The following is a 27,201-nucleotide window of genomic DNA, read 5'->3' as shown; positions in this document are numbered from 1 at the left end:
CTGTTAAAAAACAAAATTCAACTAAGTAAATTTGAATATCTAATTGGCTTTATGCAACAACTCATAAATCAGGCAGCATCTCATCTAACAAACAGAAAGGACCTCTGAAAAGCTCTACAAAATTGAAGGCTTTTAAAAGCAGAAAGGGGGCAAGACAAGGAAAATAGTATATTGTTTCAGGCAAGGTCACCTTCCTTTTGGGGATGGAAAGGGGTCTATCAGGTGGATTACCTCACTAGTCCTGAGAGGGATTATTCCAGATCAACTGGTTAAAGGCTACAATCCTGGGAGAGGCTGAAACTCCAGTTAGGTTAGGTATTAAATCTTGGTTTGCTGATGTAGAGCTTAGCACTAGTGAGACCATTTTGATCCTGTTATCTCTTTTCTAGGAACACTAAATCCAAAGCAAGAAGAAGAAAGGAAATAAGAAAGATTAAAACAGAAATAAACAAAACACAATGAGAAGAAAAAAAAGAGAAATAATGGAGAAAACTAATGAAACCAAAAGTTCATTCTTTTAAGAGGTAAACAAAATCTATAAAGAAAAAGAGAATATACCTTTGTCTATGAATATACCCAAGAGAATTGAAAATACATATTCACAGAAAAGTTTGCACACAAATGTCACAACATTATTAACAACAGCCAGGAAGTAGAAACAACACAAGCGTTTAAGAAATGATGAATGGGTAAACAATGTGGAATGTTATTCTTCCATAAAAAGGAATTAAGTACTGATGTATGCTGCAACATGGATGGAACTTTAAAATATTGGGCTAGGTGAAAGAAGCCAGGGACAAAAGCTCACATATGATATCATTTATATGAAATGTTCCAAACAAGCAAATCCTTATCTACATAAATTAGATTATGGTTGCCAGATGCTAGGGGGAGGAGAGAATGGGGAATGACTGCTAATGGATGCATGGGGTTTCTTTTTGAATGATAAGTTTCTGGAATTGTGTAATGCTGATGTTGTACAACTTTGTGAGTACACTAAAAAACACTGAATTGTGCATTTGATAATTGTTAATTTCATGGTATATGAACTGTAGCTCAAAAAAAAAAAAGACATCTAGGATAATTTCATAACTGCATTATTCACTATAGCTCCCAAATGGAAGCAGCCCAAATATCTATTCATGGTAAAAGAATAAATAAATTGTACTATAGCCATACAACAGAATAGTATATGACAATAACAATGAACACACTACCATTACACTAAGTAGTATATGTGAATCTCACTAAAATATCTTGACTCAAAGTGACCCAAAAGGATGCATGTTCTATGAATTAATTTGAGTACAGTTCAAGGTAACTAAAATTAATCTTTAGAGTTTAACATCAAGACAGAAATTACACTTGAATAAGTGTGATAGAAAGTGATTGGGAGGGAATTAGATAGTGTAGGCAAAGTCCTGTTTCTTGGCTTGAGTGGTATTACATAAATATACTTATTTTTGTGTTATTCATCAAGTTATATGCTTAAAATTTCTACATTTTTCTATGCACACATTACATTTTAATAAAAACTAAAATAATTTAAAAAACTAACTAAATAAATATCCTTCATCAACATGTAGATTTTCCCCAAATTTTTTCACCAGTACTCTCTCAGGAATATGCCACTGTTACATGTGTACTTCCTAAGCCAATACCCAACAACAAATTTGGTAAGATGTGATGACTTGTTGCTGAGTGTTATTTCTCTACCCCAAAACCCCATATGTCATGTTCTTTAGGACCTAGGACCTGCTTTACTTTTTTGGCAGCACAGTTTCCATCTCGGTTTCCTTCTAGAATATGATCAGATCTCCCACAAAGAAACATATCCATTCCATATCCTAAAACATGAAAAAGCATAGGTAGGGAAGATAATGAGCTTTCATTTAAAAAAATAATAAAATATTTAAAAATAACATTCTAAATGCTTGAAGGTGAGCTTCTCTGACCTTTTCAAAAGAACTTGCTTTTTTCTCCCTGCAGCACTATACCACGTGGTATAATTTCAAAAAGGTACCGCTGCCTCTGTAGTGTAACATCCTATAGGGAGTCTTCCTTGACCCTTGGGAGGAAAAAAGAAAAAAGAAAAGAAAAACACTTCCATTTTGAAAAGAAGATCTCTTACTTACTTTGATCTGGCAATAAATCCCCCTCATCATTTTTTTTTCATAAACCAGTTGGAAGACTTCTTTTACCCCTTGCAATAGACAGCACACTATCTGATAAAAAGTTAAAGCTCTAAATGAGGCAGGGATTAACTTGATACTTGATACTTGAAATAAAACCAATTTATTTCCATCATGTCAACTAAGGGGGAAATAGTAGCATAAGAAAAGGATTGAAAAATACACAGGGACCAAAGAATGCAAGGTCTCCTCTGGTAAAGATTTACACTTGAGTTTAAGAATAATGGAAGGCCACGACAGGTCCTTAAGCAAAATGACATCATCAATTTTGCATTTGACAGTTTCAATTTGGTTAAAATCAAAACAAATATTCAAATAAAGTAAGATTACCACATAACCTCAGTGCCAATTGCTTTTTACCAACTGTAATCTATACAATATAAATGTCGTTCGTATAAATACTATGTGTAAAATATTAGTGAATAGAGTGGTGAATAATACTAGATTATCATTTCTAACACCTCCCTTGGTATTTCAGTAAAATAATGATGTGTCAAAGTAGTCTAGTTATAATTCTAATATTTGGCTTGCATTCAAATTGAGGTACTTCTTTGATTAACAAAGATTTGCTGGAATTACTATTATAAAGCCTTACTTTAATTTCAAGGAACTAGGATTGGCAATATGTCAAAACTGTGGTGCCCTGGTATGCCACTGGCACATGTACAAAGATAAAATGGAATGTAAATCAAAATTGTGATTCACTATAGACTACCAGATATGGTTTCCTGAGATAAGAAAGTCCCAATGGAAATACCAAATTAAACACACACACACCTACAACTACACACACACACACACACACACCCCACAATGAATCATGACCAATATTCACGCTATGAAAAAAAATTAAAATAAAATAAAATTATAATAACATCCACCATTTCAGTGGCATTGCCTTTGGAACTCAAATGTGCTATTAGTATTTGGCAGAACTTCAAGCTGAGAGTATTTTTAATATCTAAGTGATGTAAATATAAATGGGTTAACAAAATCTGATGCAATATCATTGTACAAACTGCCAATATCTCTCAGAAGCTAAGCATTTTCTTTACTATGGCAAAGAAGGCCACTAATAAAATCATTTTTCTTCTCTTGTTTGATGGATTCAATTGTTTCATTCAGGGAACTTCAATATAGTTAAGAGCATTCTGTGAACACTAAGATAAGACATGGCCATGAGACAAAACCAACACATAGCTATAAATATTTCCTCTGAGCAAACTTGCAGAATAATCTGACCTTAGATTCAAATCTAAATGTAATCGTAACTCAGGATTTAGCACATCTGTATTTCTTTATATATAGGTTGCATGGTAAAGTTTGTGAGGATTATATCACATTTGTGTACACCGAAATAAATAAATTAAAAAGCTTTAGGTAAGTCCAATTTTGTTAATTCTTATAATTTAAGTGTACTAATGGACCTAATAACAAATATTTTAGTAAAGAAAATTTGCACCTATTAATTTATCTTTGTGGTTAAGTTAGTTTTATATATTGGAGCCATTTTATAGGCATATAACATTTTAGATTTTTCTCAAGATTTATTCATTACACTTAGTTCCTACACATTACATTCAGTAGGAACTTTCTTTTAAAATTCTTTATAGAGAATATTACAATAGTTGGTGATATAGGAATACCTCAGACATATTGTGGGTTTGGTTCTAGATCACCACAACAAAGTGGATGTCATAATAAAATGATTCAAATGACTTTTTTGGTTTTCCAGTGCATATTAAAGTTGTGTCTATAATATACTGTAGTCTATTAACTGTGCAATAGCATCATATCTAAATGCAATGTACATACCTTAATTTAAAAATCCTTTATTGTTAAAAATGCTAATCATCACTGGAGCTTTTAGCAAGTCATAAACAGTGATCACAGATCACCATAAAAATATAGTAATAATGAAAAAGTTGAAGAATTGAAAGAATTACCAAAATATGACAAGAGATACCAACCGAGTGGATCCTGTTGGAAAAAGTGGTGGCAGTAGACTTGCTCGATGCAGGGTTGTCAGGAGCCTTGAATTTGTAAAAAACACAGTATCTGTGAAGCACAATAAAATGAGGTATGCCTGTATACACAGTAAATTAAGAGTCTCTTCACTCTGGTGGTACAATTCTAAAACGTTAGCATGCATGAAAACATATTTAGCTTAGACTACCTTATAGTAAAACTCAAGAAACCAATACCCATTAAATGTAGATTTATTTTCAAATATTACCGTAAGAAACCTTTTGTAATCTATTGACAATTATTCTTGGTGGAAACTCATTTGGGTGACTAAATTGAATCTAACCTTTTCAGTTAAAATTTTCAGCAGATGCTTAATTTAGACCTAATAGAGTACGATATGTAAAAACACAAGTCCTGTTATCAAACAAAAATGAGTTTAATCTTATACAGAATACATTGCATAATCTGTTCCTTATGATTGTACAATTTGAGGTAGAAGAGAAAAATCACCTTTTTGACCCATGTCAAAACTATCTGTAGGGAGAAAATGGAATTTTAAGAATTGTTTGGAAGCAAAAGTTAAAAAGAAGAAAAAAATATCAAATAAGTACTGAAATTCAAAATTAGATATACATAAAAAATACCCAGGGGTTATCAGATGCATACTCCAACATCCATTTCTACTCTCCTATCTTCTTGTCATAAGTGCCTTCTGCACAAAACTTAGAAAATTGATTACTTCTTCAGTTCTAGTGGCAGATCTTATTTAATCTATATACCAACAATGGACAATAAGAACTGAGGCAAAAAGTTGTTAAACGGTTTCTAGGAAAGACATCACCTTCTGAATGTTGCTGTGTCTCAGTATGATGACAGGAATTCCTACAGTCATCTTGCCATTTCCCTGATGATAAAGCTGAGATACGGGGAGGGGGGAAGAGCAAAGAGCCTCCAAAGTGGTACAGAAGTCTTAGAATACTATGCCTGAAGACATTTAAACTCTGAATATTTTGTTACATAAAATTTTCTTTTCTAGTGGGAACTGGAATTTTCTATTAGCCAAAGGTATCGTGAGGACATTTAATTTGTTCACTCTTTAAAATGTAGATTAAAAAAATCTTTTTTTATCTACTGTTTTATCTATTTAAAAAATATATTAGAAGGCATATTTTCTAAATACAAGTAAGCTAATTCTAAATCCTCAACATGTTAGCTGAATTTTACTTTAACAATTAAATGCAGAAATGTTTTAAAAATAGTCAATTATTGGGGCGCATCGGTGGCTCAGTCAGTTGGGCATTGCCTTGGGCTTGGGTCATGATCCCAGGTTCTGGCATCGAGCCCCGGCAGGGAGCCTTCTTCTCCCTCTCCTGTTCCCCTGCTTGTGCTTGCTCTCTCTCTCTGTCAAGTAAATAAATCAAATCTTTTAAAAAAATTAGTCAATTATTCCTCATGAAAACTTGATCTACATTAGTGGCTCTTTTCAATCATGGTCCCATAATTATGACTAACTATAAAAGAAATATTAGTTCATAAGGAAGTTGGTGTTTTAAAACATGAAATATGAGTATCTTCATTTAAAAATGCAAGTTGTTTTCAGTTTACTCCTAGGACAAACCAATCTTTAGAAAATTAGAAATACTTAAAATTAAATAAAAAACGTCTTTACCATTGAAAGATTAAACCTTATTTGATCTTTTCTCAATGGATTTATAAAAAAAATATTAAGAACAAGAAATTACCAATTTTAAACCACTTTAAAATGTTTATTTTTACTAACTAAAGATTTTCATTTAAAAATTTAAAAATATTCAGAAATTTTATATTTTTAAGTAAATGTTAGAAGGCACATTTATTGAATTGGCAATGCATGCCAGCAGGCATCTACAACAAACTTGGCAATGTTTGTAGGTAGAGGAAGGCAAGAATAGAAGCAGTGGCTCAAGGCACCTATGTAAATTAGCTCTTACTGGAATGCTTATCAGAAAAGTAAAGATTCTTCTTATTTATCAAGGCACTTGGGCATAATGATTAAATTTTCTTCAAAGAATGAACTTGTACTGCCAACTAGGATGACTTGATATTATCACACACACAAACAAAATTGAAAATGAGCAAAATTCAAATAAATTAATCAAGAAAATCCACAGGATTATGTATTTTTGTAAACTAAGTTTGTCGTTTCTTACAGTAACTATTAAAAATAAGCAATTTCTACTAAAATGGTAGAACACTGTGTCATGAAGCTACAATTCATCTAGACATCTGATATTATGTCCTCTTAATTCCTTGTGCACATAGCAGAGAACTCAGTTCCCTGATATTACCTTAACAATCCATTTACAAGCATTATGAAATATTGTTCAAATATTTGAACACTTTGATAGACTGGATTATCCAGAAAGAGATGTCAAGTCTTGACACACCTACAACAGTTCCCAGTCCTATTGCCCAGTCTTCTTAAAAACTCTCTTTTTTTGAGGTAAATACCTCTCAACACAGTGATTCAGAGGCCCAATGAATTCGAGTCGTCATATGAGTCTCACAAAGATTCTTACAGTAGGTAGGTATTTACCAAACGTATCAATAAAGCTTGAAAAGCAAGATACTTTTAAGAGGTCTACTATAGGCTGTGGCTAAGATACTCCATAGATAAAAGTTTTGCTTAGAAATTACCGAGCATATAAATCTCTGAATGTAATAGAAGACGATACAGATTAATTGTGTGTGTGCGTATTTGAGTTGTTCAAAGTGTTTTGAATTATAACATCAAAGCCATCTAAGTAAAAGACTGAAAATTCTGAGTTTAAATTTAACTTTGGAATGACCCTCAAAACTATAAACGAGGTGAGAATATTGCGGGAAAAAGTCTAAACTTTTGTTCTTAATACATAAAGAAATGTAACAAATCCATACAAAAAAAAAAAAAAACCCAAAAGGAAAACAGATGATCATGAAACATTAAGTCACAAATATGAAAACACAGATGGCCAACAAATACAAGAAATCCTATTTAACTTTCGTAGTAATAAAAAAAAAAAAGGAACCATGAAATATTTTGCTTTACATATCATTTTGAATTGGCTAACAACTTAAACAAACTCTCTTGTTCTTGGAATATATGGAAATGGGCAGCCCTCCACACTGATAATGGAAATGTAAATGGCACAAGTTTTCTGGAGAGCATTTGGGCAATATTTATCAAAATTATTTTAAAAATTACTGCCCTTTTCAACATTAATTCCAATGAACTACACATTTTCTTAAGAAAATAATTGGATATATCAGCATACACAAGTTTGCAAGGATGTTTATCTCTAAGTTATCTATGACAGAAGAAAAGAAAGGGTGGGGGTAGGAAACAATCTAATAACCTTTATCTGTATCAAGAGGAAACTCATTATATTATAATACAAACATTTAAGGAATAAAACTCATTAAAATTCTAATGTAAATAATTATTTGTGGATATGGAAGTTGAGTATGGCATATTGTAAATTAAAAAAGTACTTTGTAATAAGGTTATAATGATTCTACTTTTGTTAAATTATCTATGTGTATATGTATACAAAATTGGGAGGATATGCAACAAATTTTAACAGATTTGTCTGCGTAATAGTATTATATTTTGCTGTAAGTTTTTCACTGCCCATAATTTTTCATTGTTCAAAAGAGACTTTTAATTTAGAAAATGTGCCATAAACAAACATATAGTATATACAAAAATAAATAGAAACAGATTTCCTCATTCTTTCATAGCTAAACTATTGCCAAAGAAAATCTTTTAATATATCTTTTGTACTGGTAATATAAGAAACAGAAGATTTGAATATATGGTTACAGGAAACCTCTAAGCAGAGTTAAAAAAAAAAAAAAGCAACAACAAGAACAAAAAGCTATTCTCCAGACACCTTTGGTAATACAGAATTTTAGAAGTAATTATTTAATTATAAATAAATAGCTCTCGTCTCTCTTTCCAACGTGGATTTCAAATAGCACATAATAAAAATCAATATAATAAAACCCTTTTTAAAAGTATAAAACAAAGCTGATAATATCGATCAAGAGTAGGAGAGAGAGAGGTCTGGAAATGGGACCAAAAATCCTTCTAGAAAATAGGCGAATTGATGTAATTCCAATTTATCAGAAAATTAGTGAGCTTCTGATAAATTGAGGTTAAAACTGAATCTTAATGGGTTATGTATCTCTAATGTTCTAATAGAAAGAGACATGAGTTCACAAAAATAAAAAAAAAATACTTTTCTGAACCCTGAGATAGTATCATTACATCGAACAATATAAAATAGAGATTGAAAAAGAATTGTTAAACAGAATTTCTATATTCTCTATATATGACTTTTATAATATTGGTGTCTGGTAAAAACTTAAGGCACAATACTAACCTGTATAGGTATGATGAGAATTAAGACCAAGCTAACTTTTTGTCACCTTAATTGATAAAAGTTTACAACTTAAGGAATGTAGAAGTTAAGGTTTTTACTATTCAAGTCCCAATTTTGATAACTAGTAAGCGCAAGAATTACATATAGTCTACCAATGGAAAGAATAGCAAAATATCCTATAAATCAGGTTTGTAGGCAACATTAGAAACCTCCACCGTTAATTTCAGCCATCAGAAAAACAATCATGTCAGGATATAAATTCAAAAGAAATTCAGCTATTTCCTAGTACTTTAAACATTAATCCAAAATGAAATCACATATTGAGTTTATACTAGCAATTCTTAAACTTTTGGCTTCTTTAAAAAGCTTAGATATTAGAAAATTTCTGTTTGTAAAAATAAATTACTTTGTGATCCTTAGGTATAAGAACTATTTTTAGCATATTTTCATAGAAGAAATTAAAGCTAGCAAATTATTAAAATAAGAAAAAATATGAAATAAACTCAAATAATTACCTCACTTCAGATGGTTTAAAACATAATAAAAATATATCTAATTATACTTATTGCTATGAATACTAAATCAAAATCAGAGAAATATACAATATTGTAATTAGAAGATGTGTCTCTGTAAAATGAATCAAGCTTCCAAGATTCATTTATTTTTCTACACAAGAAAAAAATAGCTTTGTATACAAAACCTTTTATCACAAAGTTTACTAAATTAAGCAGCCATCAGCTGGGATTCGGAATTTTCTAAGGATAATTCAGGCAGAGATCACTATCATTCCCAGGCCTGCTGCAAACACTGGCTGGTGCAGGAAGTTTTTTCTCTCCTAGGGCCTCTGGGCCAGGGCGATGTAGAGTGGCTTGGAGCCCAAGATTCGGCCATTCATCTCAGCCATTGCTTTAGTGGCCTCCTCAGGAGAGGAGAAGCAGATCAAGCCGAACCCTTTGCTTCGCCCTTCTTCCCGCATTATCTTGACTCTGCTAATTGATCCAAATGAAGAAAATTCCCTCCACAGTTTTTCATCATCAATGGTATCATCGAGGTTCTTAATATAGAGCTTCATGCCCTGGCATCTCCGAAATCTTTCCTGTTTCAGCTGCTCAAACATTTGCTTTAACTCAGCCTGTCGCTCTGATTTCTTTTGAGCCCGTCCTACAAAAAGCAGCTGTCCGTTTACGTCCTTTCCATTCATTTCTTCCACAGCCTTTTTGGCAGCCTCATGGCTATCAAAACTCACAAAGCCAAAGCCTTTGGATTTCCCGCCGGAATCTGTCATCACCTTAACACTCAGGGTTTTGCCATATTTACTAAAAACTTCCTTCAGTCTCTCATCATCCATGTCGTCTCCAAAGTTTTTGACGTAAACATTGGTGAATTCATTGACCTTGTTTTGGAGCTCGGCTTCCCGATCTTTACGGTTTTTGAATCTGCCAACAAACAGCCTGCAGTCCTTAAGCAGGGCCCCGTTCATCTCCTCGATGGCCCTGTCGGCCGCGTTCTGGTTCTGAAAGTGCACAAACGCATAGCCCCTAGAGCCTTGATCATCACTCATCACCTTGGAGGACAGGATCTTCCCAAAAGCTGAAAAATGTTCGTAAAGGGTTTTGTTATCAATAGATTTGTCCAGATTCTTGATGAACACGTTCCCAATGCCAGATTTCCTTAAGTAGGCATCACGTTGAGACCACATGAGACGGATGGGTTTGCCTTTTATCATGTCAAAGTTCATTGTGTCCAGGGCCTTCTGGGCATCAGCCAGCTTCAGGAAGTTCACGTAGGCATAGCCCAGAGAGCGTCGGGTGACCAGGTCCCTGCAGATGCGGATGGACAGCACAGGCCCCACAGCGCTGAACTTTTTGAACAGCAGGTCCTCGGTGACATCTGCACTGAGGTCACCCACATACAGGGATGCCTGGCGGTACTTGGCTTCTACATTCATCTCTTTGCTCCTCCCCACCGTGAGCCTGTCCCTAGCAGCTCTTGGAACGATTCCAGCAGGAAGGTGACCAGGCCAGGGTCTGGGCCCGGCTCATGCGTGATGGCCTCAGGATCAGGGCTTAGAGGCCGAGAGGTGGGGTTCAGGGTCAGCTCCTCCAGGTTAGGGCAACAGCCTCATCAAAAAGCTCCCCGCCCCCGCAAGCAACTTAATTCCGCTCTAATTGTATGCTGGCAGCAGAATTCTGAAATCTCAAAGAAAGGCCAGGAGGGCAAGACGTTCCTTCCCCACCAATCTGTGAGAAACCATCAAGTGGTGGGCTGGCCCTCAATCTGAGCGTTCTCTACAGACACTCTGGTTGCTGGTTTCTGAATAAAAATAGGCCTCTCTCAGGCTGGTGTAAAGTTACAGCCGCCGGGGGAAGAACTCCACAAGTGGCGTTTGAGGCGGCTGCTCCAGCCGCGCGGTGTGGGCGGAGGGCGCAGCCCCGGCGAGACCCGAACCCGCCCGGGGCCGAGTTGTGCAAGCGCCGCCGCCGAGGCGCGGCCGGGGCCAAGAAGGGCTGCGGGCGCCCTGACAAACCCTGGCCGCTCGCGGCACCGCCGACCCCGCGCGGCGCCGGGGGATGGACGGATGGGGGAGGGGAAGCGGACCGACCGACGGACGCGGCCCAGCAGGCTGCGGCCGAGCTGGGGCTGGGGGGCTCACCCGGGCTGCGGCCGGCGGGGGGCGGGCTGGCGGCTGGCGGGAAACCCGGAACTCGCGCGCTGAACTTCCCGCGCACCCGCTGCCAAGTGGGATGTTTTCTTTTTCATATTTTTTTGAGAATGTTTTTCTTCCCCCCGCCCCTCTCACACATTTCCCACCTCCCTCAGACAGTTACGCCGAGAAGCAGGAGGCGGTGACTTGGGTGGAGAAAGGCTGACTAGGGGAGTGGCCCTAATAAACCCACCCGCCCGCAGGGCTTTGCCCCGGTCTCAACTGAAGGATCTTTTCCAAACGTGGATCAGGGCTTGTCACTTCCTTGCTTATAATCCTCCAACGGCTCCCTTTGACTCGGGGATGAGGCTCAACAACCTCACCTTGGGCTACGAAGTTCTGCAGTATTCCTACCAAGTTCCAGCCTCCACTCATTGCTAGGTTCCCCTTACTCAAATCCATGGCAAACTCACTTCTTTTTTTCAGGGCCACCTTTTCAAAAACGTACTTCTCAGAAATCGGTTTAAATACTCTATCCAAATAGAGTTTTCCCTAAGTAACCTTCCCTAAGGAAAGTTTAAATTTCCCTCTTAGAAACTTACACTACCCTTGTAATTCCATGCCAGTAGCGGCCATGCCCATTGTATTTCTAGGCCTAAACCAGGGACTTTCAGAAATGGGTTGCTCAATATTTATTCAATTTATTGACTGTGGAGTAGATGTGGTATTTAACCTGAGGCTGTTTTTCATGCCCAGAAACATGAAGAAAGAGTATTGTAAGGTTTAAATGAATTAACAGATCTGGAAATGCCTATCACAGTACCTGACAGTCCTGGGTTTTTAGTAATAATGATTTTATTTCCCCCAGCATTGAATAAAGTCCTTAACATCAGCCTCATAAAACCTTAAAATGTATATAATAACTCATCTTCAGGATTGTTACCTGCAAAATGGAATTGGGTGGATCAGTTTATATAAGGCTAATTTAGGGCTTTTCAAACTTGAATGGACATAGGAATCACCTGGAGATCTTGTCTGAAAGCAGATCCTGATTCAGAAACTTGGAATGGACTGGAAATTCCATTTCTAAAAAGCTCCTGATTGATGCAAATTCTGTTGCTCTGTGAACTATGCCAAATAAAGAGACTTAAAGCTAAATTAGTGAGTCCCCATAGTGGCATCTTTTCTAATGTAAGAAGCAAAAAAAATATATTTCTCCTTCGTAATATAATGATACTTTAGCAATTAGTAATACATAAAAAACCCCACTAAAACCAGTGCGTGATTTTCATTGTAAAATCCAAATTGCTTTCAACATATCTAAAATTGAATAATGGGTGATTCCTCCCAAATTAATCCTGATTAATGGCTTCTGTTTGTGAAATTTATTGTTACGTGTTGCTCCTGTAAAATCATTAGTTCAAATAAATAATCTTTTCTTCAACCATGTCTTCAAAGCTTCAGTTTAAAAAAGGAAGAAAGATGGGTGCCTGGGTGGCACAGTCAGTTAAGTGTCTACCGTTGGCTCACGTCGTGATCCCAGGGTCCTGGGATTGAGTCCACATGGGGCTCCTTGCTCAGCCGGGGTCTGCTTCTCCCTCTCCCCCCTCTCCCCCCTGCTCACTCACTCTCTCTTTCTCAAATAAGTAAAACCTTTAAAAAAATTTTTTTAAAAACTGAAGAAGGAAGAAAGACCAGTCATGTAGTTAGTAGATACATCAATGGATATCAGCAACATTCCAGCACATGCTTTAAAAATTCAGACACTACTTGGCATTGTTTAAAGTAAATGAAATTATCATCATACTCAATATTATCAATTTAAAAAAATCGATTTTTAAACTATATTTTTCCTGAGAATTTTGTCTCAAGACTTTTTTTTTCTTGGAAAAATTGCTAAGACCTCATTAGGTCTTCGTACAATAGTAATTCAGGTATAACAAGACACCAAAATAATTCAAGAACTCATGGGTTTTCAATTTTACTTATGTGATCTTTACACAACATATTGTAAAAAATGAGGAAGAGTTTCCAAATTCAGATTTTAGTACTATATTTTTTGTCTCTAATTTACTTACGTGCAATAGATACAAACTTGAATTTGTTAAATTACCACCAATCATTCTCTTTCTTGTCTATTCTACTTATTACACTATTTTTATTTTTATGTTTTAACAAAGCAAGTGCTTTTAAAGATCTGTGATACTTCCCTCTTTTTTAATTCTCTAAGTCTCATCTTTTTCTTTTGTCAGTTGTGTTTATTCACTAATTTAATTTGAGTAGCCTTTCCATTCACCCTGTTTTTCCATTCCAGTTGCACTGTCTTTGCCTTATGTCCTTCTGTATCATTGCATGAGTTTTATCCATTCACCTTCTTTTGCCTGTATGCCAGTCTGTCTATATGCCAGTCTGCCCATCTAGTGTTTTGCTGCCAAAATTAATTTTGCTAATCTTTCTTTCCATAAGATTTTAGTGAAAAATAACAAATGGCTTCCAAAACTTTGCAAAATCAATCCCATCATAGGTACGTGTATCTTCTGTCAAGCTAGTCCTTCATTTGTTGTAGGTGCACATGCAGTTCTTTGATAATCCAAATTCTGTCATCCTTCAGCTCCATTTGTGCCAACATTTTTTTCTCTCCATAGTTCAGCTGACTGCACTGATTACTTCTCCTTTTCTGAAACAATTTATTTAACATATCCACTGTATATATGATACCAATTTTGGCATGAGTTCATTGGTTTTGATGAACCTTGACTTAAAATTATCACCTATGATATTGTCTTACGCTTTCCTTAGCTCATTGTTACAGCTATGTATATTGCTGACTTGAATGTTTTCTTACTCCCTCAACTACTCTGAACATATTTCAGTTAAGGGCCACTATTTTGCCTCATTTTGAAGTAAGTTGTAATTTTGTCTACCTTATGTTTCTCTCAGCTCAATTGTCCCTTCAATGTACAGATTTGTTATGTGGGTGGGTCACAGAATTAAGAGGGAATAAAGGGTCGCTTTGTTTAAATGACAGGAAAACTGTCAGGGTTCCTATTCACTGATATTGATGTCAATGCAGATCATTGCTTACTTTGGTATTTATTTTGGAGAAATGAATAAATAGCTACTTTGAGTATGAAAATGCGTTTTAAAATAAAAATCTGTTGCACTAATTAGACCAAAGTAGTTTCTAACATCTACTTGAATCATTGCTCTGATGTAGTCAACTATTAATAAAATTTTTCTTATTTTTGCTCACAATGATCTTTAGTGTTTTAATTGAAAGTAATTACATGAATAAAACTTGCTTTTGTTGCACTTTGAAAGTGCCATGTTTAATATTTACTCTAAAGTATACTGTCTCTTTCAGATTATTTGGGTCCCATTTCATTTGACAATTATGGTCTTTTTTCAGTTTTAATTGCTTTCTGATATTTTTTTACCCAAATGTAGTGTTAACTTCTTTAGCATGAGGAATGTGATTTACATATCAGAGTTAGCTTTCTCCATATGGGCATATCGAACCGTCACACACAATAAGTTACGTTTGATTACTAGTAGATCTTGATCAAAGTTCAGTTCAATCCAAAATATCATTTACTAGTAAAAATATCAGGTATCATTGCAATAAAACTGAATAAGACATCATTTTTCTGCAAAAGTCTCACAGCTCTTATTAGGAAAAAAAAAACAAAAAACTAAAACGATGTAAAATCAATAATCTGAAATAGGTAATATAGAAATGTAGCACAGGAGATATTTGAATAATTCTTTTTATGAAGGTTAAGAGAGTCTTTGTAAAGAAGATGGTGCTAAAGAAGATTTGGGTGTCTTTTTGTGAACTCCAGGAAAATCTAGGGATAAATTAGTAGCAACCAGTATCCATTTAATATTGCTGAAATACAAAGTGTGAAGAAGGAAGTGGCAGGAATTGAGGCAAGAGAAGACAAGGGGCAATAAGCCAGAGTACCTCACTTGCTAGGCTATAGTACAGACTTCATTCTAAATGAGAACTATTGGAATAACTGATCGAAATGACATGCTATCTATATTTCAGAAAGGTAATGTGAAGATAATATGAAAGTCATGGAAACAGGAAGCAGGAATAATGTAAAGATGCGTAATCATGAACCACTTTGCATTTTAAAATAAAACTTTCTTATACTAATTAGACCAAAGTACTTTCTGAAGTCTTCTTGAATCATTGCCTGAGGTAGTTAACCACTGGTACAATAGTTCTAGAAACTGAGAATATGGTGGCAATTAAGACACAACTGGTGGGAAAAACATTTAAAGTGACAATCTGACTGCCCTCAGATGGTTGCCAAAGCCTTTAACTTTGTCATTGTGCCTTCCCCACTTCACTTGTACATTCTCTCTTTGCTCGAGAACTCTGACTTCATCTTACATTTGAGACGCATTGCCAAAGACCAGAAAACTGTTCTTCAGAGATCCTTTCTACAAAGCAATAAGACTTTTCTAGCTCAGTGTTGATCACTCTTCATAACTCCAATCCATTGTATCATTATGCCAAAATCTTCTCAACCTCACCAGGGGTAAAGTTAAGGAAGAACAGAAGGAACAAAAGGGTCAGAAAATATCTTTTGGCTCACTCTCTCTCTTTTTTTTTATATAATTTTTATTTTGTTATATTAGTCACCATACAGTGCATCCCCAGTTTTTTTTTTAATGTTTTTTTTATTATATTATGTTAGTCACCATACAGTACATCCCTGGTTTTTGACGTAAAGTTCGATGATTCATTAGTTGCGTATAACACCCAGTGCACCATGCAATATGTGCCCTCCTTACTACCCATCACCGACCTATCCCAATCCCCCACCTCCTTCCCCTCCAAAGCCCTCAGTTTGTTTCCCAGAGTCCACAGTCTCCCATGGTTCATTCCACTTCTGTTTACCCCTCCTTCATTCTTCCCATCCTTCTCCTACTGATCTTCCTATTTCTTATGTTCCATAAATGAGTGAAACCATATGATAATTGTCTTTCTCTGCTTGACTTATTTCAAAATGTTCAAAATCACTCTCTTTTCTTAATGGAATCCATGTGCCATTGCAAAGGAGAGTCTTTTGTGCTTTAACCTTGATGAAGAGAGGAGGATTGAAAGCTACTATCTTACTCTTCATACTAGGGAAGATCTAGCATCTTCCATAGAAATGTTTATGTCATTACTGGTCATTCACACAGGGATGATTTTCTGACACCGGTTGTGGGGAACCATCATCTACTCTGGACAGAGATCTTTCCTGATCATCATTCTAGTCTTTGTCTACACTGCAGTCCTTGGCATTAGTCAGTCAAATTAAGTCAGTGTCCCAGTTTCTGTGGGCTTACCTCAAAGGTCTCTGCATTAAGATCTACAGAAGTCAGTGCAGTAGAAGATATAGGATTGACAGGGTCCCTGGGAATTGATCCTTAGGTGTTACTGATTTTTCCTTCTCATTCTCCTTCACTCCTTCATGCATATCCCTGAAGGGGTGCCATATTAAGTAATGTGAGCAGGCTGTTATTAGCTTAGAGTGGATGATTATCATCCCCACCCCTGCCCTGTGCCAGACCTATTTCTGTAATTAGGTAAAAACATTTTATGATGCAACAACTTTTCTGCCTGGTCGAAGTTTCTGGCTGCAACTGGCAAACTCAAATACTCAAAAAAAATCTTGAAGTTATAAAGTCTCTTTCCTGCAGTTTGCTAAAAACTTCTGTTTTTAAAGCAAACTCTTTTCCTCAGGTAGCAGTTCCTGCGATCTTACCTAGGTGTGTTACTGCATTTTCTGATATTTGCTGTTATGTCAAACTGTCAGAACTAAACAATTGGCGTAGGAACTGTCCTCTTTAGCTACTTACTATGTGATATCCTCTTTAACAGTCCCATCACCCCATACATAACACATGCAGACTCGTTTGGTATTTTTAATTTTCTGTCACTGCCCCCCAGGGCACACACACAGCACACCACCACCACCACCATCTCTAAAATGTAAATTCCATGAAGGCAAAAATTGTGTCTTAGTCACCACCATATTCTAAATGGCTAGAATAAGGGCTAGCATGCAATAGGTTCTCAAAGCATATGTTTTGAGTGTTGGTACACAATTACTGTTTATAGATCGCTTACATTTCTGCACAGCTTGTCAATAAAGGCACTATAGTTTAAATGATGATTCAAACAGCTTTGAAAGATAGAGGTAGTGCTCCCTCTCTGAAGCAAAGTGCAGGTTTATTCACAGCCTAGCAAGATAGAGATACTATCTTTCTTTGGAGCACAGAACAGGCACACTTCCTCTCCATTATAAAATATTCAGGTTTTCTAAGCACTGGGTTACTCTCCTCTTAGGAAGCCCACTGTGGGTGTCCGTGTCACCCAGATGTTCACACACCACCATATGGGAAAATTTGGGCTTGTAGAACTGTTATATACACACATACACACACACGTGCACACACACACCCCACTGTTGTGTATTTGCTACTGTTGTTACTACGAGTAATAAAGTCTTTGTCTCTCACCCAGGATCATTGTTTATTTTACCAGTACCCATAAAAATGTGGCAAGCTAAACTTGTAGCTTACAAGTAAAGGTGAAATCTCAGACTCTTCATAGTTCTTGACAGTTTTAGTGATGAGGATGGAATACTGACATAGCCATAGCTTTACGGAAAGGAAGGTTAAGGGCCTCATAAGTAAGTTAATGGGATTTCAGGGAAGTCTATGAGATTCAGCAGCAAAAAACATTGACCAACATTGACCAAATAATGTCATCTATGGGACAAAAAATTGGCTTTTCAGTTTCTTGACTGTTAATCAGGAGGAATTGGGCAGGTCGCTTCAGGGTAACAATAGGGAAATAGATACAAAGTCAGCCACCCAAATGGTGCCCTGACTGTTAACTTCTTGGGGAGGTGATTTCCTCACTAATCTGGTAGTCAGCCATGGGTCCATCCCTTTGAAACCACTAATACTAAAATTAATCCAGGGTTGGCACACTGTTCTGAGGTTTCTCAGACAACAGTTGCAGAAACTTGTACCTCCGCTGAATGTGAAAAGAAGGAAATTCATGAACACTGTAGGCATTAACAATCAACAGAACTCTGGCTGATTCTCATGGTAGATGAGGATGGGTGGAACATGTAAGGCTTGTTAAGGAGGAATGGCAACAGCATGCCATCTCCTGCCTCAGCTGCTCTTGTAGTCTATTATATCAACCTCAGAGCCATTTGAAGATAAGAGTAAAGGGTCTCCAGATTTGTGTTGCTTTGTTTTTCAGCAGGTACTGACTACTAGAAAGCAGCTTTGGCCCACCAGATTTTCCTGAGATAGAAGAACTCTTGTGGGAAACTACAGATGAGTAATTGACCAGTATTCATGCTCTTACTGTCCTGATGGGATTTGAGGCAGGTGAGCCACTGAAGAATAAATCACTGATTAAATGAAATGTATACAAAATCTTGTAGTAAACTCCTTTGTACTCCTCTGGAAAAGTCCCCTAGCTCCTATATTAAAACAAAGTGAAGACTTAAGAGATATTATTATAACAATAGAGCAACAAATACCTGAGAATTGTTCTTTTAAGAAGCTACTACCCCATGAGGCAAGCTCAAATTGGCTAGAGCACACAAACCCAGCAGCCCCAACTGCAAGTGGCTGTTCAATAGACTCCCCCCAAGACTGAAAGAGATGGTGGCAGTCATTAAGAACATACTGCCTAATAAAGATCTTTGAGCAGGGTAAAAATACTGGAAATTCATTTAGTTGAATCCCAACCTACTATCACACCACTTGAACCTGATAATAAATGTGACGCCTTATTTTATGACAAGGTGCAGCTTTCCTTATTTGCAAACCCCAATCCTTTTCTCCACCTCTACCCCCACCTCAATCACTTTAATAAGAAAGATAATTGGTGAGTGGCCCAAGTCTCGCCTGTCCCCAAAGGGAAACCAGATGTCAAGCAGAACCATTCAAGCATGTTGAGGTATTTTAGGGGAAGGGAGAGAGTCAGACTTCCATGGCTTTGTTGGCTATTGATGCCCAAGTCACAATCCTACCTGTTTCCTTGGAAGGAGGGAGTGCCCCACTGAAGGGTTTGGGCATTATTCATAGTAGGGAAGAAAAGCTGAATGGACCTTGTGGATCATTTAAGACAACACAAATATACTGTTTCTGTTGATTGTACAACTGGATTTATATTAGTAACTTAGGTGCTAGATGGACATTCTTACAAATTTGGCAGATTAAAGACAATTCCTTTCCAGAGCACTGAACTTTGGACATATATAGCTGTTCCTTATTGAAATGTCCATGTTGAGGGTCGTTCACTCATGAGACTGATAGCAACCAAGCAGATGATTAAACTATTAATTAGCAGATTGCCGCCAATGCTGCTGAGTCCATCATTATATTTTACATTTCATGACTACATTTCTGAAGTGAGAAAGGTCACACTGCTTTGAGTTCTGCCCACTCTTGGAAAGCTCTATTGGGGTTACCCCCTCCTGGAGCAGAACACATACCACTGACACATTTATCAGGTTATAGTGTTATTGTTCAAGTTCCATCTGCACCATTGTGATTGCACCATCGTAACCTCTGAAGCTAAAATGTCATTGGTTTGTGTTTTTTTATACCAAGAATATTTAGTTTGACAATGGAATACTTTTTTTTTCACAAAGCCACTAAGCAATATGTTGATATTCATGATATTTAATAGATTTTCCATATTCTGCACTACCCAAGGATATCTGGTAGATGGAGAATTAGAATGTCCTTCCCAAAAATTAACTGAAAATGATTCTGACTCTACTTTCTTCAACTTCTCTTGGTCCAGACTTTTCAGTCAGAGATTTTAATCACTGAGTATGGCTGTCCACAGCAAGTGATCACCTCATTTGGCCACTTCTCGAGTAATGATCAGGATCAAGCCATGGATTTTTTGACCTATTATGAATAGTTGGCATTCTACTCTGTCCATTCATGAACACGCTGGTGTTTCTTTCCCCTAATGTCATCACCAGGCTGGATCAGTTAATATGCCCTCCAAGTAGAGGCCTGGCCAAAAGGAGTTCAAGGGATTCAAACTCTCTTCTAATGCAGCTACCTGGATACCTTTCTTTGACTGGTATATTTCTAGACCATAAGAGTAATGAGCATTTATCAGTTGTACCTTATACTACTCCTACTAGTATTCATCAGTACACTACTCACCAGTCCCNTATATTTCTAGACCTTAAGAGTAATAAGCATTTATCAGTTGTACCTTATACTACTCCTACTAGTATTCATCAGTACACTACTCACCAGTCCCTTTATTGTGGTCTGTGCCAACAAAAATAGGGAATATGTGCTCTCAGGTAGCTGGCCTTTATAGATGAAAGGTCTGGGTGCAAGTAGAAGATGATTCGATAATGGGTGGAGTTATATATCCAGAAATGGGACACAGCAATTATGTGGCAAAAAGAAGGTGAGCACCAATCTGTGTACCCAGGGAATATTTTAGACTCCAGGAGGTATGGTGAAAGGAGGAACATCAATGATCTCTGTCTTTCAGAATCATGCCAGACACTTGCTCATGAAGAAAAAAAGACTCTGGTGTGCTGCTCTCAACCTGTGGCAAGCACCTTAAATTAAATTGACTACTTTGTCTTCCATCTCTTATCACATTGCTCTGACTGTAATTCAAATGCCATTACCCTTAAACTCATTGTAAAGACTATTGAAAACAGCAAGAGATGGTCTTGGGTCCTGCACTTCCTGTCAACATCTTAGATGTTTTCCCTACTCCTTTTTTGTGACTATTATTCAGTCATTCCATTCAATAGATGAATGCCACCTAGATGTTGGCACAGACTGAAAAAATAGGTTGGACTGGCTCTTGCCTGACAGTTCCTCAGAAACAAAACAAAACTAACAAACAAAAAAACCCCCTGCTTATTTGAACTAAACTAAGAATGCTAAGATGAACCAGCTGGAGAGGAGGAACACATCAGAGGCCCTACCAAACTGACTGATGTAAGACCCACATAAGGGCACAAGAAACTATAAAGAGACTTTCTTTCTAGGGGACTTTCTTTCTGTGGGATTGTACTTCTGTTTAGAAGCTTGGCATTCACTTGCCTCTCCCCTGAAAACATGATAGCTTGCANGTTATATGGATCTGTGGGATTGTACTTCTGTTTAGAAGCTTGGCATTCACTTGCCTCTCCCCTGAAAACATGATAGCTTGCACCTTAGAAATGGCCATAAGAGACCTTCAGGTGTGTAAGGAAATACCACCTATACATCATGTAGCTGTCAAAGGCTGTGGAGAGTTCTGCAAAATGAGGAAATTTGTGGATAATCTTCCCAGAGCGGTAAATGATTTGTAATTTATGTGCAACCTATGGACAATTATCCACATAATATGAGTCACTCAGTTAGAATTGGTGGTACGACATTTGTTCCTGACTTTATCTGAAGTGATTAATAACAGTATTTTGGCCCTGAAAGACATTCAGGTCAGCTTCAATTCACTGTCCAAGTTTGTTATTGATAATAGAATTATCCAGACTTTATCCTTGCAAGCCAAGGCAGTTTCTGTACAATCACATATATATCCAACCATACCAGGATTAGTACCTCAGGCCAGATGGAAAGGTCAACAGAGAAAAATAAGAAGAAAGTCATTCTCCATCTAAAGTAGAGCCTGATGGTCTATAGGAATTTTTCAGTTGTTGGGTCTAGAAGTGTGGTATAAACGGTTGAAAGTAATATTACAAGTTTGTCTCAACCTGTTGTTTGGAGTCCTCTTGGTAGTAGTCTTAATATTGACAATAAATATGAAACAAATTGAGTGGATCTGTTCCCAGCCTCTGTTGGTTAGAGTGACCAACAAAATTGTATACTCATGGGAATGTTTGCCAGAAGACAAGATGGTATAGAAGAGATGGATAACAATAAGGAACGACTGCCCACGGGTCTTTTGCGTCTCTGCATGAATTGTGAGAAGCAGCAAGGACTACCATTTTTCCAGACTTTTCTAGGATGTTTATATAGTGAACAGTCTCGGAAGATAGAGATATTATCTCTATCCAAAGCAAAAACAAGCATTCTTACTATCCTTTCTAAAAGATAGCAGTTCCCTAAGCTCAAGTTCCCCTCCATTAATGAAATCTACTCAATATTTAGGGATCACCTGACTCTTTTTGTATAACCCTTTGGCGATTGTGTTTGGGGAACTGGCAAAAGAAGATGTCTATACCCCAGCTGCTGCTACTACAGTGAGAGATGAAGTTCTTGGCATCTGATTCAGGAATTTTATATCTTCTGCCAGGATCCACAACACTGGGATGCTAACTTGGTAGTGGAATACTTTGCAGGTAGGGTAAAATCAAAGCCTTCACAGTTGTTGACACTGAACAAATAAATGAACATGTTATGGATAATCTCTGCCATATATGGAGCGGAATTCTCATGACTTTGAAGGAAGATAAAACTTACCTCACTGGCATTCTTTTTTCTTTCTTCTCTATTACCAGTATAACACTGCACTCAGCACTTCTTCATCTCCACTGGCCAAACTTGTGATGCACTCAAGTGCAATCAGTAAGGTGCAAGCTGCCTGGCATGTGGCTTTTAGTCCCTCTCTTTTGTAAGTTCTCTATTTTGAGTTTCAGTGGTTTTCCTTAGCCCCTTTGTTCCTAATGCCCTTTGCAAAGTTAGCATTAGCCTCACAACAAAATTGAAAGCAACTTGGATTTCTATTTTTGGCATTTTCTACTCCATCAAAAATTTACCGGGGAGTATTTTTAGCCTGTCCACCACCACCTGAGCAAAAAGCCTCTAAAGTCTCCATAATCTTGTTTTTCAGGCTCTGGAACATTTCAGTTTGGTCTCCGAAGTCAAGCATCGTTACATGTGCCCTACAAAATTCCTGGACTTTTACAATGTGAAGATATCGAGCAGCATCTGGATTGCTTATATTATTTCCTTTCTAAGACTAAAAGCTCATGGTTCCTTGGTGGGTGGGGTACAATTCAGAATTTAGTGGAATTCTTCAATTAACTCTACCGTCACCTACTTGCCCCTTTATTTCTTCAGGAATGAGACACTGAAATATTAATGCCTAGCATCTTAGCCTTAGTCATCATGGGCTTCCTTTCCTAATATTTCATGAAGAAAATTCTCAGTATGGATCATCCTAATAAACATAAATAAAAGAAGGCATTGTCTCGGCTGACTTTCTAGTTAGAAATTCTCTGTTTTAAATCTATAGTCCACAGCTGTCCTAGTGCTAAGATATCTGTCTCCTTTGGATTCCTCTCCCCCAAAGAGGGTCATAGGATTATAACTTTCAAGTCTATATCACAACTAATCCTACACACAATTCTTCCAACGGTTTCTAATAACTGTAATTTGATTTAGGGTAATCAGTTACTGCACCAGAGTTCAATAATCCTGAGGGAGAGACACCACAATTGCAAGCCTGTCATCGTGCCCCACAAAGACGACAACCATGAGCAAGTCCGGTACACTGATCAGGAAGAANGTCTTGGGTCCTGCACTTCCTGTCAACATCTTAGATGTTTTCCCTACTCCTTTTTTGTGACTATTATTCAGTCATTCCATTCAATAGATGAATGCCACCTAGATGTTGGCACAGACTGAAAAAATAGGTTGGACTGGCTCTTGCCTGACAGTTCCTCAGAAACAAAACAAAACTAACAAACAAAAAAAAACCCTGCTTATTTGAACTAAACTAAGAATGCTAAGATGAACCAGCTGGAGAGGAGGAACACATCAGAGGCCCTACCAAACTGACTGATGTAAGACCCACATAAGGGCACAAGAAACTATAAAGAGACTTTCTTTCTAGGGGACTTTCTTTCTGTGGGATTGTACTTCTGTTTAGAAGCTTGGCATTCACTTGCCTCTCCCCTGAAAACATGATAGCTTGCACCTTAGAAATGGCCATAAGAGACCTTCAGGTGTGTAAGGAAATACCACCTATACATCATGTAGCTGTCAAAGGCTGTGGAGAGTTCTGCAAAATGAGGAAATTTGTGGATAATCTTCCCAGAGCGGTAAATGATTTGTAATTTATGTGCAACCTATGGACAATTATCCACATAATATGAGTCACTCAGTTAGAATTGGTGGTACGACATTTGTTCCTGACTTTATCTGAAGTGATTAATAACAGTATTTTGGCCCTGAAAGACATTCAGGTCAGCTTCAATTCACTGTCCAAGTTTGTTATTGATAATAGAATTATCCAGACTTTATCCTTGCAAGCCAAGGCAGTTTCTGTACAATCACATATATATCCAACCATACCAGGATTAGTACCTCAGGCCAGATGGAAAGGTCAACAGAGAAAAATAAGAAGAAAGTCATTCTCCATCTAAAGTAGAGCCTGATGGTCTATAGGAATTTTTCAGTTGTTGGGTCTAGAAGTGTGGTATAAACGGTTGAAAGTAATATTACAAGTTTGTCTCAACCTGTTGTTTGGAGTCCTCTTGGTAGTAGTCTTAATATTGACAATAAATATGAAACAAATTGAGTGGATCTGTTCCCAGCCTCTGTTGGTTAGAGTGACCAACAAAATTGTATACTCATGGGAATGTTTGCCAGAAGACAAGATGGTATAGAAGAGATGGATAACAATAAGGAACGACTGTCCACGGGTCTTTTGCGTCTCTGCATGAATTGTGAGAAGCAGCAAGGACTACCATTTTTCCAGACTTTTCTAGGATGTTTATATATAGTGAACAGTCTCTGAAGATAGAGGTATTATCTCTATCCAAAGCAAAAACAAGCATTCTTACTATCCTTTAAGATAGCAGTTCCCTAAGCTCAAGTTCCCCTCCATTAATGAAACCCACTCAATATTTAGGGATCACCTGACTCTTTTTGTATAACCCTTTGGCGATTGTGTTTGGGGAACTGGCAAAAGAAGATGTCTATACCCCAGCTGCTGCTACTACAGTGAGAGATGAAGTTCTTGGCATCTGATTCAGGAATTTTATATCTTCTGCCAGGATCCACAACACTGGGATGCTAACTTGGTAGTGGAATACTTTGCAGGTAGGGTAAAATCAAAGCCTTCACAGTTGTTGACACTGAACAAATAAATGAACATGTTATGGATAATCTCTGCCATATATGGAGCGGAATTCTCATGACTTTGAAGGAAGATAAAACTTACCTCACTGGCATTCTTTTTTCTTTCTTCTCTATTACCAGTATAACACTGCACTCAGCACTTCTTCATCTCCACTGGCCAAACTTGTGATGCACTCAAGTGCAATCAGTAAGGTTGCAAGCTGCCTGGCATGTGGCTTTTAGTCCCTCTCTTTTGTAAGTTCTCTATTTTGAGTTTCAGTGGTTTTCCTTAGCCCCTTTGTTCCTAATGCCCTTTGCAAAGTTAGCATTAGCCTCACAACAAAATTGAAAGCAACTTGGATTTCTATTTTTGGCATTTTCTACTCCATCAAAAATTTACCGGGGAGTATTTTTAGCCTGTCCACCACCACCTGAGCAAAAAGCCTCTAAAGTCTCCATAATCTTGTTTTTCAGGCTCTGGAACATTTCAGTTTGGTCTCCGAAGTCAAGCATCGTTACATGTGCCCTACAAAATTCCTGGACTTTTACAATGTGAAGATATCGAGCAGCATCTGGATTGCTTATATTATTTCCTTTCTAAGACTAAAAGCTCATGGTTCCTTGGTGGGTGGGGTACAATTCAGAATTTAGTGGAATTCTTCAATTAACTCTACCGTCACCTACTTGCCCCTTTATTTCTTCAGGAATGAGACACTGAAATATTAATGCCTAGCATCTTAGCCTTAGTCATCATGGGCTTCCTTTCCTAATATTTCATGAAGAAAATTCTCAGTATTGGATCATCCTAATAAACATAAATAAAAGAAGGCATTGTCTCGGCTGACTTTCTAGTTAGAAATTCTCTGTTTTAAATCTATAGTCCACAGCTGTCCTAGTGCTAAGATATCTGTCTCCTTTGGATTCCTCTCCCCCAAAGAGGGTCATAGGATTATAACTTTCAAGTCTATATCACAACTAATCCTACACACAATTCTTCCAACGGTTTCTAATAACTGTAATTTGATTTAGGGTAATCAGTTACTGCACCAGAGTTCAATAATCCTGAGGGAGAGACACCACAATTGCAAGCCTGTCATCGTGCCCCACAAAGACGACAACCATGAGCAAGTCCGGTACACTGATCAGGAAGAACTCAGCTTTGTCTACAGCCAATCATAATCACTTTCCGATGCATAGAGTCAGTCTCAAAGAGCAAACCAGAATTTCTTTTTCATTGCTATCTCTTTTTTATTTCATATCTAGTTCTGTTCTGTATTTCCTCAGGATTCCTAGTTTATCTTATATCACTTCTTATGGTCAAGGCCAGCAAAACTCACTGACCATGAATCCTGATATTTTTCCAAGAGGAGTACATACAAAACCTTTTTTTTCATTATCAAATAAATGTTATTTCCATTACTGTTAACTTTGATTACCTCTTTATCTCGTAATGTATTTTTTTAAGTTTTTATTTAAATTCCAGTTAGTTAACATACAGTCATATTAGTTTCAGGTGTACAGTATAGTGATTCTTCCATACAACACCGGGCTCATCACAGCAAGCACACTGCTTAATGCCATCACGTAGTTTACCCATCCCCCTCCCCCGTCCCCTCTGGTAACCATCAGTTTGTTCTCTATAGTTAAGAGTCTGTTTCTTGGTTTGCTTCTCTCTCTCTCTTTTTTTTCCCTTTTGCTAGTTTGTTTTGTTTCTTAAATTCCACGTATGAGTGAAATCATATGGTATTTATCTTTTGCTTACTGACTTACTTTGCTTAGCATAATACTCATTAGTTCCATCCATGTCATTGAAAATAGCCAAATTATGGAAACAGCCCAAGTGTCCATTGACTGATGACTGGATAAAGAAGATACATACTTTACTGGATTATTACTTGGCTAT

General features: G+C 37.1%; 1 protein-coding gene and 1 long non-coding RNA gene across 2 annotated transcripts; both read right to left on the bottom strand.

Annotated features, from left to right (window-relative positions):
• Positions 1-1,724: 1,724 nt before the first annotated feature.
• LOC117802430 lies at positions 1,725-8,969 on the bottom strand. Its single transcript, XR_004625837.1, has 3 exons — positions 4,163-8,969; positions 1,956-2,068; positions 1,725-1,847 (listed from the first exon to the last, which is right to left on the bottom strand). It is a non-coding gene; the product is annotated as an uncharacterized LOC117802430 (long non-coding RNA).
• Positions 8,970-9,083: 114 nt separating this feature from the next.
• PABPC4L (poly(A) binding protein cytoplasmic 4 like) lies at positions 9,084-11,386 on the bottom strand. The gene has a single exon (XM_011223150.3). It carries the CDS (start codon positions 10,509-10,511, stop codon positions 9,399-9,401), a length of 1,113 nt encoding a protein of 370 aa, XP_011221452.1. The 5' UTR covers positions 10,512-11,386; the 3' UTR covers positions 9,084-9,398.
• Positions 11,387-27,201: the final 15,815 nt, after the last annotated feature.

This window comes from Ailuropoda melanoleuca, chromosome 5 (genome assembly GCF_002007445.2).
Source record: "Ailuropoda melanoleuca isolate Jingjing chromosome 5, ASM200744v2, whole genome shotgun sequence".
Lineage (NCBI taxonomy): Eukaryota > Metazoa > Chordata > Mammalia > Carnivora > Ursidae > Ailuropoda > Ailuropoda melanoleuca.
This window is presented reverse-complemented; position numbering and strand designations above follow the sequence as displayed.

Coding starts and splice junctions, on each gene's coding strand:
- PABPC4L (XM_011223150.3), bottom strand. CDS start 10,511: ATGAATGTAGAAGCCAAGTACCGCCAGGCATCCCTGTATGTGGGTGAC.